This window comes from Fringilla coelebs (genome assembly GCF_963513975.1).
Source record: "Fringilla coelebs genome assembly, chromosome: 1".
Taxonomy (NCBI): Eukaryota; Metazoa; Chordata; class Aves; order Passeriformes; family Fringillidae; genus Fringilla; species Fringilla coelebs.
In genome coordinates, this window is record NC_140028.1 from 25,738,183 (window position 1) to 25,756,087 (window position 17,905).

The following is a 17,905-nucleotide window of genomic DNA, read 5'->3' on the forward strand; positions in this document are numbered from 1 at the left end:
TCTATGAGTACACTCAAGTGGCAATAGGGAGAATATTGATGTTTCATGCTGCATTCAAAATTAGTTCTCATTATCTTCCCAAAGACTAGTTCTTGTGTGTCAGGGCCATGGTGACCAGAAGCAGTCTGCACACTTGACCTGCCTATAGAGAGGTCCTGATTAATCTTCTCCCAACAAACAAATTATTTATTAATATATGGTTTGATAATGATTGTTTAGAATAATATTTTGAGCAGGTTGAAAGTACTTGAGCTGAACTATAAATTTTTAAATACTGCTTTTCTTGACTTCAAGTTAAGTATTTGTCCAAATATTACTTTATGCTATTACAAGCCCAAATTATAAGACATGTCAATCATAGTTTTCTTTACTAACTTCTAAAAAATTAGGCATCTGAACTTATCTGCTTTTAATAAACGTATTAAAAGCTGTACATGCTTGTTCTGTGCAAAGAAAATCTGTTCAATCTATTTAGATAAATTTATCTGCAAAGGAGAAGATAAACAAGTAAAATAAATCACAGTTTTTGATGAGCAGTTCAAAATTTGGTTGTCTCTAGGAGCATCTATGTATTAAAAAGGCTCTTTTTTGTTTGTGTTAGTGGATATGAAACACAAATATGTTGTTTCTTCATTCATTACTCATCTCCTAAGTAGGAGGGTCTTCATGTTTCTACCTCACAGGCCTGCTGAGATGTGATGATACATCTTTTAAGTATGTACCACTAGTCAAATACTAGATCTGATTCTTTTATTTCTTCCGCATATTTATTTGTAAATATATGTGAACGTTTCCAACTATTTTCTGCCATGCAGAAATTAGCAGTTGGGTGTCTTGACTTGTAATCTCTGTGAGCTTTTTAAAGAAACAGTGAAATTAAAACAGATGAAAAACCCTGCCCACAACACAGTCAATCTATCTCTCTGATAACCGAAAGAAAATAGATATTTGGGTCTTTCACAGAATAGTTCTGTTCTGTATAGGTCTGAAAAGACCTCCATATTCCACAACTGACTGTCTTTTCATCCCATGAATAACTGATAGCAATTTCTAGTTTTTTCACCACTGTTAAAAGTTTCATATGTACTGACTATTCTGGCATTTTTTGTGACACAATGGTTCTGCTTTTATGGTACAACAGGTGCTCGAGCAGTTGCCATTGTTATAATGCTAGTAATTTACCAAGATCCTCGGTTCAAAACTTTTCTTTTTTTTTTTGTTTGGTTCCATGCGCATTACTTTTAGACCTTTTTTGACTTCAGAAGTATTTTCCTGCTTAAAAAAGAAGACGTTTTTTTTTTGGTTTGTTTGTTTGTGGTTTTTTAAAGTGAGAGTTATTTCAAAAGCAAAGGAAGCTACCGAAGTTCTTTGTCTTATCTTTAGTTACTAAAGGTTATGAAATTTAATCCAACACTTGAAAATTCTGAGGTGAAAAATCATTGTGCAATAGTGATGGAACAAGAGAGGCCAAGGCACATCCCTTTATGGTACAAAAAATAATTATGTAAAAATGACTGGCCTTTCTTAGTATCGATGTTGGCATGCGCTGCAAAGAAAGGAAGATGTTTCCCAAGATGTGTAACTGTCTCTGCAGAGGGAAGGGACATACGGTTCCACCTGTTCTGGCAAAAAGTGTGACCCCAGTAGATGAGCAAAATGTGCTGCCCAGGGACCAACCAGAATTTTCACTTCTCTTTGTCTGAGTCTTGCTAATCTCCAGGCCATGACCCAAGTCCCAATGGGGCCATGAAAGAACAGTTAGAAATCCTTCAAGCTACATCTGGCTAGGAGGATTGTAGCCCTCTGGGTGATTAACTGAAGCTCTGGAACGTGAGATTTTGTTGTAATCTTTATCTTAATGTGCAACTGCAAGTGTAATGTGAAGGCTGAGGGCAATCCTATTCTCAATCCTGTTCTCCCCAAGGCTCTCAAAGGATGGTGACTGAGGCAGCTCATGGCGTTGCAGATCCCCTGGTTTCAGACATTTTCCAAGTACTAACTGCAGTCTGAATGGGAAACAGAGGATTGTCACTTGTTGAAAACAGCTGCTCCATAGGAGATCAGGTTTTAGGCTGTTAGAAAGCAGAAGTCAGCCAAAACAATACTGTTTCCCTCTTTAAAGATGTGGCACTCATGCCTGGTTTTCTCATAGCATTTACTGTTTTCTGTTACATTTTTGGTAAGCTACCATCCTTCCATGCATATTTAGTATAGCTATAGCCACTTTTGGAGGCCGCCTGCTTTCAGGCAGCAAACCACAAACCTAGCTGGGAATGATGGCAAGAGTTTCAACTCAAAGCAGGCTCTCCTCTGATTTCTGATTTTTCTTCTTCATCTCTGTTGAAACTGCTTGCAAGCTTCCCTCTTAACACGTGCTGCACTCTTGCAGGCCAATCTGCCCCTGCTGCAGCGGGAGCTGCTGCACTGTGCAAGGCTAGCCAAGCAGAACCCAGCCCAGTACCTCGCCCAGCATGAACAGCTGCTTCTGGATGCCAGCACCACCTCACCTGTTGACTCCTCAGAGCTGCTTCTCGATGTGAACGAAAACGGGAAGAGGCGAACTCCAGACAGGTGAGCACCTTTCCTGCCCTGCCCAGAGTGTCTGTGGGCCCGAGGTGCTGGGCTCCTCCAGCACAGGGGCAGCATGTGGGTGGGTGCTGGGGGGATGTTTGGATGGTGTTCCCTGAGTGCTGGTCATTCAGATCCAACCTGACCGTGAATGCTTCCAGAGATGGTGGATGCACCATCTCTCTGGGAAACCAGGGTTTCACCACCTTCCATAATTAAAAATTTCTTCTTAGTCTGAATCTACTCTATTATTAGCTTAAAATCATTCCCCATGCCCTTTCATAACAGGTCCTGCCTATGCATGTCTGTGTACACATACTTACTTATATGTGTATATATAGAGCTACAGATACATATATATTCCTTAGTATATAAATATAATACATGCACACACTGATTCAGTCAGGACGCCCTGTGGTCATATCCACACAGAAGTAATGGTCAGCCAGTGCTGTAGCACTTTGTGCACAGTATTTCTGTCATGAAGTCCCAAGCAGCAGATCATGCCAGCTCCAAATGTAAGTCCTTTGCATCTGACGTTTTGTGGAACTCAGCATTAAATGTGAGGAGAGTCGCTAGGCATTTATATTGGGAAGTACAAGGCAAACCCCAGAGCACACTCAGGGCTTTGACTCCTTCTGTTGTGCCATATTTCCATATCCATACATGGAATATGCATAAGGGTATTTCTTCCAAAGAGTAGAAATGTTCACTGCAATCTGTTTTGTTGTTGCATTGAGGAGAGTCCATGCAGAAATGGGACAAGAGAATGCATGTGTGTGAAGTTCAGTGATTTTAGGGGTAGGGAACAGTTTTTATTTTTTGGAATAAAGTTCTATGTTTAGTGTTACAAGGAATTGACTCTTGTGGTTATTTACCTTCAACTGCCTTCCTATGCTAATGTTAGAAATTCAACTGGCATTTACATTTTACCTTTGGGAAACTCAGGTATTGTATTTTTCATTGATTTGTTTGCCATGGATTTTATTGTGTGGAAAACTTTTATCATGTTTTCCTTCCAAATACCACTACCTGTATGCTTGAGGTATGCAAGTATCTTTTAAATGAAAAAGATGATTTGCAAAGTCAAGAAGCCTCGTAACTTTGTACAGGTGACATTTTTGTGTTGGAACATGCTTGAATGACAGAAAAATAAAGAGAAAACAAAGTCTGAGAGCTCACAGTAAAACCTTAGACTTCTCATAGCCGGAAGTGAACAGTAAAATTTAAAAGTCGCATAGCCATTAGATAGGAAAAGATGTGAAAGTATTTGAAATTAGTTTTCCTGAGATTGTGTTTCAGAAATATCACAATGAACCAGCAAGAAAATTGAGGAATAAGCAGAAAAGCTCCTTTTATATGTAGCTACCTTGTTTCCACCAGTTTTTCCAGACAACTAGACCAAACCGAAAGAGCTGTTGGGGTTAATACAAGCATGTTTCTGCCCCTCAGAAAGATGATTACTTTTTGGACATTTTACATGTATTCTCTTACTATGTGCAATGAATTAATTTTTCCAAAGCCGAAATTTAGCACCTTGGGGTAGTTCTGTATATTCTCAGTCTTTGCAGAGTAGTGTAGCAAAACATCTGTTAAAAATGCCTCTTAATATCCTGTGAATGACTTAAATCTCGGCATGCTGTACTCCGGTGTCAGTAGCAGACTTGATGTTTTTCCTACAAGGAGGAAGACACACATGAAATTATCTCATAAGCCAGTGAGGTATTGCTTGACAGAATACAGACAAGAAGAGAGATGTGCTTTCCTGACAGCCCAAACTCACTTTTTTTCCTGTTAGTAGGGAGGAGTGTTACTCATATTTCCCATAAGGCCACAAAGGAAAAATGCAAAATAAAGTCTTTCCTTTGCTTTCCATCCTATGCATTTGGAATAATGCTCCCTCTCTTGAGACCCTGTTTGACGATGTTGAATTTTGGTTATTTTGTAGTAAGTACTGTCTCACCTGTGTTTTCTTCAGTCCTGCTTGTGAGGGAGAAGATGGGTGTCTCGGGTAGGGACTAGGACAAGAACTTTATAATGAAAAAACCCTCTATTGGTTTTATAACAAAAAGGACATAACATTAGCACATAAAGGGACCAGCAGATCAGGAGAATATTGGATTTTAAAATCTGCCTTCATTTTTTAGTTAAAACTGAGGCCCAGACCTAGAGATATTTGGGTATGGTTTATGAATTTTCTTCTCAGCATTTCCTTTCAGTTAAAATATGTAGGTGCTCTTAAAATTTCTCAGTCTCTGCTTGCAAAGTCAAGTGCCTTTGGCTTCACAACTGAGGTCTCTCTTAGGCTGTGAACAACCTGGGGAGTAATGCAGCTTTTGGGGTAAGGGGTAGACAGTTTATCTTCCATTGTTCTGGATAAGAGCCAGTGTTTGACTTCCCAGGGTCCTGGAAGGGTGTAGCATGGGGTGTCCCATTGGCTTGCACACTCCAAGGTGCAGCAGCTTCTGTCAGTTGCAGCCTGAAATTCAGCTTCTTAGTTCTGGGGGAGTGGTGTTTCAGAAAAACCCATCCTTCCTTTCTTTTTGACCCTGCAACTGTTTGACCCTGCAACTGTTTGCTGTAGCAAAAAGGGCTCTCGTGAAAAGAGACTGCCCAGTGTGCTCACTGGAATGGTACCTTGAGCTTAAAAAATAAGTTGGTTTTGTTCAGTGTCAAGCAACCCTGTCACTGGTTAGTCACATCTACTTCTCCATTGCCTATGACTATAATAAAAGCTATACAGAAAAAAAATGTGGTAGTGTTGGCTGAGCCAAGTTCAATGGAGCTGTCTTGTGCACTTAGGAACATTTGTGCAACAGATTTAGTAAAAAGAACAAGATGCTTTTGGAAAGATTCTTAAATTTACTGAATTGGAGTCTGCATACCTTTTAATTTGGATAATGTAAGTAAATCGACCACAAAAAACTGTCCTCAGAGGCAGAACATGCCTAGACTGACTGAGTATTGAAACCAAATACTTGTCTGGCTTTATACTCATTACACTATTAATTATTTTAATTGTTTACAGAGGAGCATGAGGAAACATCTGGAAATAGATATACCTTTTGTTTAGAAATATAAGTAATTTTCAAATATACTAATAAATGTTCAGCAGAAGATAGTAGACATACTTTAGGGGAAGGGTTTACTGTGATTCCATGGCTAGTAAATGAAAAAAAATTGCTCAAAGGCCGCATCTTTCCAGGAGAACCAAATGCAGCTGGAGTAATTTTGATTAAAGATGTGTGTCTTACTGAAGTAAACTGTGGTATCTTTTTCACTTCCCAAGGTAGATGATGTAGATGTATAGATATATAGTTATACACAGGTATGCATTGTATATATGTTTTATAAATGTGTGTGTGTGTGTATATATATATATATTTATATTTTTCATTTGGGCATGGGTATCTGCATACCATTAATTCCACTAGAGGAAGAGTACAGTAGAGCATTAGGCAAAGAAGGTGGAACAAGTGTTACATGTAACCACAGCTGCCTATGATTTTTCGTTGAAGAAAATCCACATATATTATTTTTTTCTGCTTATAATTTCAGAACCTTTTTTGCATATCCATTTTCCAATTCTTGTTATTTATCTGCATATCCAAGTCTACTGTATGTGAGGTTTTATAGAGCAATCTGACAGCCGAGCTTTGTGTTTTACTGAATGTTTTCTTGGTGCATATGGTCTGACACGGATGAGCAGCCACGGTGAGATTTTGGAGTCTATTAAACTAGCTCATTAAAAAGATCAATCTGTTTCTGTAATAACACTGGGAACCATCAGTCACTGCAAGAGAGGAAAACTGACACCTGAGGAGACAACACATTTTGGTAATTTGTTCATGACATGTCATGAACAAAGTGTTCACTGTATTTTGTTTACAAGTTTTGGAGTTTACATTCTACTGTAATAAAGCAAAGGAACTTGGACAACAGTGAGTATTTATTTTGGTGAATGAATGCTTAATTATAAATCACATGATTTTAAATACATTAACAACAAAAAACTTTGTGCTAATTGCTCATCCTTTGAGCTTGCTGGAAAGGGCTGATGGCATGAGAGCATGTCATATAGTGACTCTACATTTATGACAGCTCTCTACAAAGTGGATATAGGATAACAAAAAATCCTGTTAGAATAGCATTCTTTTGAGTGAGAAGAAAACAAAAGTGGTCATGATTGTGTTGTGACTTTAGAAAGTGCTGCTGTGGTTGCAGTACACTTGGAACCAGTGGCATGAAATAGATGTCAAAGTTACTTGGGCACAGAGATAAACTTTGATAATACTGTTAGGTAAATCTTATTTGAAGAGGTTCCTCAGTATCTCAGAAAGGTGAAGGATACTCACAGCTCTTACATCTGTGTTCCTTGTATGCCATGTGTAATTATGAGGAATTAAAAAAAATTTGTAATATGAACTGTTAGCAAGGCAGAAAAGTAATTTTTTCTGTAACACTGTATTATAAACAGCTACTTTATTCCAGCAAAACATTATCCTTTGTTTGATTCATCAAACCTTTATTGGTGGAAGTCAGTTTAAATCAAAGCATCTTGCATAAATAGTAGATGAACAACTTTGTCTCATTCTTGTAAGCTAACTTTAGTGTTCTTTGAAATTCATGTAATACTCTTGATCAGGTGAAACCTAATTTTCTAGCCAAGGCAGTTTTGCATGGTCAGATTTTCTATCCAGAAAATGATCCATAAATTGCAATAATTTAAAACTGAAATCACAACCTTAAAACAACATAAATTCTATTAAATGCGTACAGACTAAAAAGTAGTGTCTGTTCTGCTATCTTTAATCTAAGTAAATCATGGCTTCAAGTAAAATGACCCCTTGTTTGTTTAGAGCTGAAGAACTCCATCTTTGTCATATTGCCAATTTTCCAAACAACAGTGTTGATTTATAGGCACATCGAGGAAAATGTGGCCAAGAGCAGTAAGGAAAAAAGTGTCAGTTATGTTTCCTACACATTCACTGTTATTTCCTCTCTACAACTTCTGGTTACTTTGCAAAATCAGATGAAAGCAGATTAAAATTGTGATGGTGTTATATTTGGAACTACTATTCACATGGGTGTGCCAGTTACTGGGAAACAGGAGTGCTTCCTCAGGCACCTGGGAAAATGCTGTTTCCCCAAGGGGGTGAGACCTAAAAGAATGAATAAGACTGAGATCAGAAGCAGACTAGTAGGTCAAATTCAGAGCATCTGAATTATGGCACTCATCAGTGCCTTATCTTTTATTACTATGTTCAGTGCATTCAGCAAATTTGGCAGCGATTCCTGTTCTGATGAGGTTTTCTAAGTTGTTATCCTTTTATATATTTTTATGTGGTCAGAAACATAAAATGAGTTTATATACAGTCTCATTCTGGTATTCTGGTAAACTGTTTATTTGGTCAGTGCAGAAAATATAGCAACAAATTGTAGAATTAAATTTTTACACCCAGAAATGACATGACAGCCGTTACCCAGCATAATAGAAAAAACATAGTTTCAGTAAATATATTTTCAAGAGTCATGTTAGTTTCTGTGTTAGTCAGAGTTCAGTGGATATGCTGGTGTGTTTTCCAAGCTAAAGCAGTACATTCCAGTTAAGGTAATTAAGTACAAAGCAGTCTTAAAAACCACAGAAATACGTGCACATTAGGTGCAAATATATACAATTGTATAAAAATATATGATTTTAACATCAAGCTGTAGTGCAGAAAAGGAAAACTGGATTCCCACTTGTCCCAGTTTTATTTCAGTGATCAAGTCAATGAGTTATTTAATTGTTTGCTGTTTGTTACTTTTACCCATCTGAGTTAGATAACATTTTAATTGTAGTACTAAAGGACTTAGGTGAACTATTAGTTTGCCTTGTACAGACAGAAAAGTCCATTTCTTTTGCTTGCATAGTATTTTTACAACTGGAAGATTGGCACTCTTGAGTTTGAGTAAATATGTGCAAAGAAAACACACACCAGCCACTAAATGCAAACTTGTCTTGAAGAGCTGTCAGAAACATCACCACCCACTGGGAGTTATTGCAAGCAGGTACATCGTGCCAAAAGTAATAAAAAATATATGATGGACCTCAGGTTTTCTTGGTTAGGAGTTTTCACAGCCATGCTGCATTTCTTTTGGAGCAAGGTACATGCTCCACTTAAGCAAAGTATGTCTTTTATATCTGCCCAAAATGAGAATAGATGTCCTGCTGTGCTGGTGAAAGATTCTTCCCTTTTTGCCAAATTGCAGTTTATTAAATATATACATACCTGCAGCTTCTCTGGCATTAGTAATTTTGGTGAGGTCTCTGAGAAATTGCTTCACTCCTTCTGAGAACAATGCAGCCCATCTTTTAATTTCCTGCTGCTAGTTACAAGATCGTAGTTTGATTCTCTCTCTCAGAGGATATTGGCAATGATTTGGTTTCACCCTTCCTCTCACTGGCCTTAAATGGGAACCTGTTGAGGGGTGGCAATACACTGTTTCCCCAAAGACAGTCCCTCGAGATTGGTTGATTGGTTTCTGGGGGAAGGTTTGTTGTAGAGCAGTTGGTTTTAGCAATAGGCAAACAAAAACATTTGCTCAAATTTACCTTTCTGTCAGTGTCAAAAAATGGTGTTAATGATACATTATGACATCGCTTTCTTCCAGAGGATAAAGTTATTCTATAAAAAAACCTGGAATATAACAGCAGTTTAATAAAGGTTTTTGGAGGGAGAAATGTTTTGCAATATTCACATCTAAGAAACTTTCTGATCAAAACTAAAATTTTGCATGTTTTCTTTGTTCACATGGTTTAAGAAAAACCAAACATTTCAGTGAAATGAAATTTCCCCAAAAGGGTTGTGAACCTGTTGAAGTAACTGTAGAGTGGGGGTTTTTTGTTTGTTTTGGTTTTTGTTTATTTTTCTTATATTTTTCTTATATTTTTCTTATATTTTTCTCTTTTTTGTTGTTTTTGTTTGTTTGTTTGTTTGTTTGTGGGTTTTTAAAATATAATTTTAATAGAGAATTAGTTTGGGGTGAGTTCAAGGTTCTCAGGCAGAGGTGACAAATAGAGAGTTCCTTGGAAATAGCTGATTATGAATTTAATTGAAGAGTAGCTAGATCGTAAAAAAACCCCTGTCCTCCACAGTAGCTCTTACAAGTCGCCTGGGCATAAAACCCCTGTCTAAGAGTAATGGAGTGGCAAGTCCTGAAGATTACTGAGGACTTGAGTCTAACCACATCTTCCTGCAAAATTAATGATAGTCACGGCACCTTTGCCCAGATGGTGCAAAAATCTCTGAAAGATTAATTTCTCGTCATTTAGTCAATTCTTCCCCAAAGTCTCTGTGTGACGCTGATCTTGATGGGAGCTCATGGGATGCTGAGCTTCAGCACACTGACATTCACTGTGGTATCCTCTTGAAAAAAGAAACATTTCTTGAATGGCAGATTTCTCTGATCACTGTAAGCTATAGCACTACTGAAAATAGGAATTTCTTGGTCCCTAGTTTCATGTATCAGTTGATGGTTTCGCCTCTGCAATTGCACGTGTATCTACCCCATCAGTCTGTGATCTTAGCAAAGGCTGCTTGCTCTCCAGTCCCTCATTAGGTGGCTCTGTCAGAAGGCTCACCCTGATGGTATTTCTCAATTTACAGGGATGGTTAGACAAGGTGAATGAGTCCTTTGTATGTTTTGAATCAGCAGTGTTATGAAATGTTCTGCAACACCACACATTTGGAGCACAGTGAAGAACAATCTTTAGTTCCTGAACCTGCACATGTAGGGGGGAGGTGCATGTTCCCAAGCTCTATTCACTAAGTGAATTAAAGTTTCTTTGCTTTGTTTTTCAGAACCAAAGAAAATGGCTTTGACAGAGAGCCTTTGCACTCAGAGCATCCAAGCAAGCGGCCCTGCACTATTAGCCCAGGCCAGCGGTACAGTCCAAATAATGGCTTATCTTATCAGCCCAATGGTCTGCCTCATCCCACCCCACCTCCACCTCAGCATTATCGTTTGGATGATATGGCCATTGCCCACCACTACAGGGACTCATACAGACACCCCAATCACAGGGACCTCAGGGACAGAAACAGACCTATGGGTAAGGCACGTTGATTTTCTGCATTGTTTTTTTAGGTTTCTGTTTCCCTTGTAACTCTATTTTGTGAGCAGGACTTTTTTATCTGCAGTTCAGATATAGACTTAATGGCTGTTTGTCCATCCAGCTGCTTCTAATGGCCTTATTTCAAATCTGTATTTGTAAAAATGGATTGAATTGTGTCACTTGAGTAAGAGGGTCAGAAATGGGAGGAACCTGTGTTTTCAAAGCTGCATGTGTGACATGGACACTCAGGTGTTTGGCAGGCAAGGATAACTAGAGCCTTTTATTTTTCTTCTAATATCAGATTTGTGGTGATAGCAACGTCAAAATAGCTTGATTTCAGCTTAGAGCAGAAGGAAGTTATCTTTCAGAGGAGTGTTTTGCGTGTCCAGAGCGTGGAGGATGTGAACAGCAGAAGTGCCAGCCACACCCTGGTCAGCACAGTTTGGTTTAATGGGATGCCTGATGCTCTTGGATTTTGTTTCACATCTGCACTTACTGTCCTTGTTTAAAACAAGTCTTCAGTAAAAGAGGAACACTTAAAAATATTCGGCATTTGTATAGAGGAGGCTAAGCAAAGAACAAGTGTTGGTACCCCTTGAGTGTTGATAATAAATACTGGCTTGGTTATATCATATTGTCAGCTGCTCTGATATATGTGCTACATTTTAACCACATGTTGTTTAAACATCTGTGGAGGGATGAACCCTTAATGATGCTCTGTTGACATGGTAGTAATTACTGTATTTAGTGAAATAACACTGAATTTATACTAATATTTTTTTCAACTCTCTGAAGTACAGTTAGTATTCTATGCACTGAGTTACCAAATAATTGCCTTGCTGACTTCAAGAAGTGCAAATGATAAATTATATATTGTATTATGTTATATTTATGTATATCATAATTGTACATAGTCAGAAAGAGCTATGTCCATTTTTGAAAGGTCATCTTGTAACATAGAACTTACAGAATTGAAGGCATTAAATTGGAATGCAAGTAGCATCTTGTGTGAGGAAAAGTACTAAAAAGAATTTAGAGCAAAGTTTTTTTTGAAGCTTTTTTTTTTGTGGTGGCATTCTTGATGTTAGAACAGGTAATAGATGATGTTTTTGTCTATAGGCTCTTTTTTTCTGTTTTTTTTTTCCCCCTCATAGAGGACTCCCAACATTGTAAACATAATTTGCTCCTCTTTGGCAGGGTTGCATGGCACTCGTCAAGAAGAAATGATTGATCACAGGCTAACAGACAGAGAATGGGCAGAAGAGTGGAAACATCTTGACCATGTAAGGGCTAAATATCCATTTATGTATAATTGCCTGAACAGAGGCCTTCTAAGATAGGAATTTAAAATTTTTGTGTTAAAACCTATCTGAATTCCAGGACAGGTTTTGAAAGCTTTGCTTATTAAATCAGAGGGCTTGATGTTCCCCATTAAATAGTTCATACCAGGCCTTGCTGATAAGTGTCTCCTGCATTATCCTAATTATTACAGTCTGCCAAAAGAGGAATGGACTTTCTCTATAAACACTGGATCTGGGGCTTGGATTTGTTCCTGAATTTATTAGCTCTTGTAAAATTTGCAGGCATCAGTTCTGGACCACATCTTGTGTCCTCCGTGGTGCCATGTAATACTAGTGGCAGGGCTACAGCCCGTTCAGTTGTTTTCTCGTCTTTGCTCTTTTTCCTGGAAGTCCTTATCTGTATAGTTTAGGATCACCAGTTAAAAAGGAAGGGACTGTCATTCTTAAAACAAGTCTAGAATTTTTCAGTAATAGTTGAGGTTAACAGAGAGGGACTCCTTCATTATTAAAACCCATGCACTCAGTACATTGACATTTTCTTTATTATTATGTCACTCTGTGAATTAAAAGTTCTTCTTTGTTTCTGTGCTCCATCCACTGCTGTGAACAGTTGTTGAACTGTATAATGGACATGGTGGAAAAAACCAGGCGATCTCTCACTGTCCTACGGCGATGTCAGGAAGCAGACCGCGAGGAGCTCAATTACTGGATACGGCGGTACAGTGACGCGGAGGATTTAAAAAAAGGCGGAAACAGCAGCAGTAGTCATTCCAGACAGCAGAGTCCAGTGAATCCAGATCCAGTTTCGTTAGGTACAGTATCCTCATTGAAAATTGTGTGCTGATACTCTTTAAGCTCTGCTAAGTGATAGATGACGTTTGCATTTGTTCTGTTTCTTCTGCTATAGTGATGATTCCTCTCTGCTGACTGCTGAATTCACTATAACTCTTATGCCCAAACAGTAGTGTTTCTGGGTGGAATGGCTTGAGGTTTTTTGGGTGATGCTTTGCTTTCCATTCAGCAAAGTCTGAGAGGGTGGGGTGAGACTGTCTTGTAGGGGTGTCAGAACGGTGAGATGTGCACTGACTCTCTGTCCTTTCTGACTCCTTTTCTTTCCTGATTGTTTAAAAAAATCTGTAGGTGTTCCTGGATTGTTTGCGATTTGAAAGAGAGGCCTTTCACTTTCTTAAATCAAATTACTTAACTTGGAAGTTGTCTTTCTAAGGAAATTGAGTTGTAAAGATACAGACACTTCTTAGGTATACTTGGTTTCTGTTTAAGAAAGGAACAAGATCTGGAATGCTCGCAGTCATGCACACATGATCCTCCTAGGTCTGTGTCCATCACTGCAGCTTGTGCAGGTGTGTCTGAGGCCTGTTTGTTGTGTAGTTCCATGGAGCTATGCAGGCCTTGGCTCAGGCAGCAGAGCTTGAGTTGGGTGGGCTGCAGCCGCCTTACAAGGACCAGACCAAACAGCTGGGCTCTCCCCGCTGCAGACCTTCACAGTCACTCTCACACAGTACTTCACACAACTACTCTAAGAGGACTCTGCTCTATAAAAAACAGCTTTTTTTGAGGGGGCTTTCTGTGAGTTACTAGTGTTTTGGCCTTTATCTACCCCATCTCCTCACTTTCGTGGCAGATATGGTAAAGCAACATCTCAGTGATACCTTTTTATTTTTCTTGATCTTTTGAAGACATAAGGACACTGTGCTTGCTTGTCTGATATTGTCTTATAAAAAAAAAATTGTCTGTATCCAATGCCATCTGCTCAAAATAATCACAAATTGTGTTCATTACTAGAATTACAGAATAGAATCAGGAGAATGTGTGTTATTTTGCAACTATATTTTAACTATATTGTGTGCTGATTCTCTTTAAGCTCAGCTAAGTGATAGATGACATTTGCATTTGTTCTGTTTCTTCTGCTATAGTGATGTTTTCCTTTTGCCTTTAAGAATAACTTGCCAAGTCAAAAATTTATTTAATTGCAAATAGAAAACCAGAAAAAAAAAATCTAATCCTATCTCCATAATTCTTTTAGTAAATTTCTAGAGTTACTACTGTAATATTTAGTGCCTCTCGATCACAAACAAATCTTTTTTTTGTGTGTGTGTGTCAAATTACCTGAGTCAATAGCTCTATAAATGTGCTCCAATCAGTGGAAGGACGGGTTATGGAAATGCTTCCATAGTTCACTAATAAGTCTAGTCCCTAGAGGAGCCCTTCTCAGAAAGTATTCAGGTAATAGCTTGAATGAACAGTGCTAAATGTAATGTGAAGAAAGACTCATAAATATGGCATCTGAAATGTCATTCACATCTGCAACTTCAGGAAGAACACTTGTGAATAGATCTAAAGCAGTGGCTCACTTCTCTAGTGAAGCTGTGATGCAAAAAGAGACAGCCCGTGGTGCTTGTGTACTTAGTAGGTAGAAAAAATGAAAGGTAACTTGAGTGTTTATTCTTCTCCAAGGAAACTGCAACTCATGGCATTCATCAAAATTTTATAGATAATATTACAATCCAAGAAAAATAGTCATCACCACAACAACAGGTACTATATTAGCATTTGTTTGTGTATATGTCAAGATGAATTCTTGGAAACAGTAAAGTCTTCTGGCCTAAAAGATAATTATACAGCACAGTCTTTGGCATTGGACACACCAGTCAGCTCTGCAGTACTGTGGGTACAAATGAACTGGTTGAAGTCCATTCAATTTTAACACATCCATTTTGGTTATTTGGTTGAAAAAATACTTCTGAGACTCACAAACATGAAACTTGGATTGCTTCAGTGATGTAGCATCCATGTCAGTTGTAAATATTGGTAAGAAATGCTTTTATGTCTGACATGACAGGGAGAAAATGCTTACTTTGGAGTCTATGGAGAGCTAATCCTTATATTTCCACAAACCTGGTAGTAATCTAGTTAACAAAATGAAAATCCCTAGCATTCAAAGGTATAACAAAACTAAAGCAGTGCCTGTGAGCCTTGAGATGCTTTAGGGCTTTTTATTTTAGTTTTGAAGTGGGGAAAAAGGGATTGAAAAATTGCTCCAATATTTTAATTAAAGTTCCACAGCATGTAAATATTGGGGGGTTTGCTACAGAGATTCTAAATGTCAGTGAATTCCCTTTGTACCTTTTTTTGTTTTTTTTTTTTTTTTCCAACAAGGTAATCCAGCCTTTAAATCCATCCTGTCATCTCCACTAGCAAGAGAGGGAAAAAAGGGGGCCATATGGCTGCATTATCTGTGCCTTTGTTTCTTTTTCTTTACAATTCAAATATCATCACTGAAGTGATCACTTCTCATTACAAACCTGCCACAGTCTTCATACATAGGTCTTGCTGAAAAGCTCTGAGCTGAGATCTAGCATGGATAGTTTGAGTTGCAAAGTAATTGAAGAAAATTTTGGTTGTCATTTTGAACCAGTAGACCTCTTTTCCTGCCAAAGATTTTTCTGCTTCTTTTAATTTGACATCCCTGTAAATCACGTTGAGCCTGGAAGTTTGCAATATCTGATCAATATTTTTCTGTTGATATTTTTAATTAAAAATTAAATTAAATACTTGATCATTCATTTCAATGCAATGTAATCCAATACACACATTAGCCAGCTACAACAGGTTACAAGCTGCCATTATTCTCCAAGAATGTGCTGAAGGTAAGAGGGTCTTTTCAGTCTGAATAATACATGTTTATGAAAGTCTAAAAATGACTCAGACTTTATATATATTCACTTGATTAACTGTGATGGTCTATGAAGTGAATAATACATCATCCAACTCCTCCATTTCTGCTGAAGAATTTCAGTACTACATACTGCAGCAGGACTGCAACTTTCATCCTAATAGTGAATAATTACCCATATCAGACACTGTATACTGAAATACACACAGTGGGATAAATTAAAGATGAGGGTTCTTCAGCATCATGGGTTATAAACAAGATCTATAACCATACTGAGTGCAGCTGTGGCTCTAGATAAGTGGAGCAGGCACACATCAGAAGGTCTGCAGCAGTGTTGATATTTTGTGTCTGTTGAATTTATCTGAATGGAAATCTTACAAAATAGAGTTTGAAATCTCCAACTGAAGAGTGCAATACCTGCAGGATTTGCCTCAGGAAACCAGGATTCTCAGAAGTATATGAATTTGTCAAAAACACATAGGTTAGCCATTTCTTAATACATTTTTAAATGTTAACCCTTTCAGACCCTTCTTATTTTTTCTAAAGCTGTTCACCATCATGTTTTCAGTGTTAGCCAGAGCATTCCTGCCAACACATGTCTGTTCCTGCTGTGATGATAAACCTGTTCCTTTGCCATTTGCAGATAATCAGCAGTGCTGTGATATGCATGATATTCTCAACATGAGCGAACCGTAATGCTGTGAATACCACAGTAACATTTATAACTTGTAATTCTAGAATGTAAAGCCTCTGTGATACTGGTCACTGATGACATTAAGTATTGCTCTTAATCCACTCTCTGCATGGGAGGCTTGGGCTAGATTGTGGCTTAGTGAACTGCATGCTGTTAAGATAGGGCTCCAACTGCAGAAACATTGCATGTGTGTGTTCTCAGTGCTTAGTTCTGATGTGGCCTCTGCTTGAGGATGACTCAGTAATACAGTACCTATGTGGCTTTTCGTTTCTTTTTCTTTGACAATGAGAACACAACTATATTTTTAACACAATTTCAAGGGGTGTTGCAATAGCCACAAAAATGTATTAGAGGGCAAAGAAGGGCAAAGATGTAGTTTAAAATATTGGGCACACTTGCCCCCCAACTAGGTTTGCAAGGTAGTATCATCAGTAATACCCACCTTCAGATCTCTGTCTCTATTTTTCATTATGTGGAACTGGCACATTTTTGAACTTGACTCTTACAAACAAGGCAGTGCATATTTTATATTTGTTGCTCTGAGAATTTTTTTGTTTGTTTGTTTTCTGTGTCCCACTAATGGTGTTACATTTATTATAGGATAGAATGAAGCAGAACTTGCATATGAAATATGGAAACCACATAAATACATAAAAAGGCATATATATTGAATTTGTTTAGGTCTGCGTATATGTAGCTTTTATTATTTTTGAGCCTCAATATTCAGTACAGCATGCAGGGGATTATTATCACTGCCAGTATTTTCATGAATGCAGTAAATTCTAAAAGATAATAAAAAAATCAGCTGTTCATTTCTTAATACTTTGTGTTATATACTTGCATGTCAGTGTCCGGTGATAAAAAACTCAATTCTTTTGTTTTGCCAACTTACCTTCAGTCCTTCTTTTCAAATGTGAATTAGGCTCTTTGGTATCACTGAACATTTCTTTTCTTTCAAGTCTTTCTATTCTGTTTTCTTAGGTTTGAGCCTTATGACCACATAAGAGTTCATATAATTTATATGGTCCTAGCCTTTCATCTCAGTTTCACTTTGCAGATCCATATTTATGGCTGCTCTCACAACTCTCCACGTCCCTGCATGTCACTCTCTTTCGGCACCTTTTCTCTTTATCTTAAAGCCACCAAAAATTTTCATTCAAATGTGAGAGCTGAAACCAATGCAATTTTTTTTGTTTTCTCCATGTGTATTCTTCTCCCACTCCAACAACTTTTTTACTATTTCACAAGTTTATTTCACATTACAATAGAAAATTCCAGTGCCATTTTTGATATCAAAAGTCTCTTGGTTTTACCTCATTTGAACACTTACAGAAAAGTACAGACTATTCTCATATGCATATATGCTTTTTATTTTCCTTGTTTATCTTTTTCCTTTGGTTTAGTAGGAACTGGACTAATTACCAACACGTTTTCATGCCTTGCCATGTATTTCAAGTAAATTCAGTAGTGTACATACTGTTGTTCTGCATAATGGTATTGTTGCATTTTCCCCATTAACAAACCTTTGTTATAATGTTTGACATGTAAAG

The 17,905-nt window shown here is 37.8% G+C and overlaps 1 protein-coding gene across 7 annotated transcripts in view; it reads left to right on the forward strand.

The window, feature by feature from the left end:
* Positions 1 to 17,905, forward strand: part of RUNX1T1 (RUNX1 partner transcriptional co-repressor 1) — a 115,872-nt gene that overhangs the window by 74,890 nt on the left and 23,077 nt on the right. For all 7 annotated transcript variants that reach the window (XM_084216999.1, XM_084217001.1, XM_084217004.1 and 4 more), the window contains 4 exons: positions 2,390 to 2,571; positions 10,413 to 10,663; positions 11,864 to 11,949; positions 12,578 to 12,779. In XM_084216999.1, the coding sequence (XP_084073125.1) occupies positions 2,390 to 2,571; positions 10,413 to 10,663; positions 11,864 to 11,949; positions 12,578 to 12,779 (721 nt within the window). The remainder of the gene's footprint in view (positions 1 to 2,389; positions 2,572 to 10,412; positions 10,664 to 11,863; positions 11,950 to 12,577; positions 12,780 to 17,905) is intronic.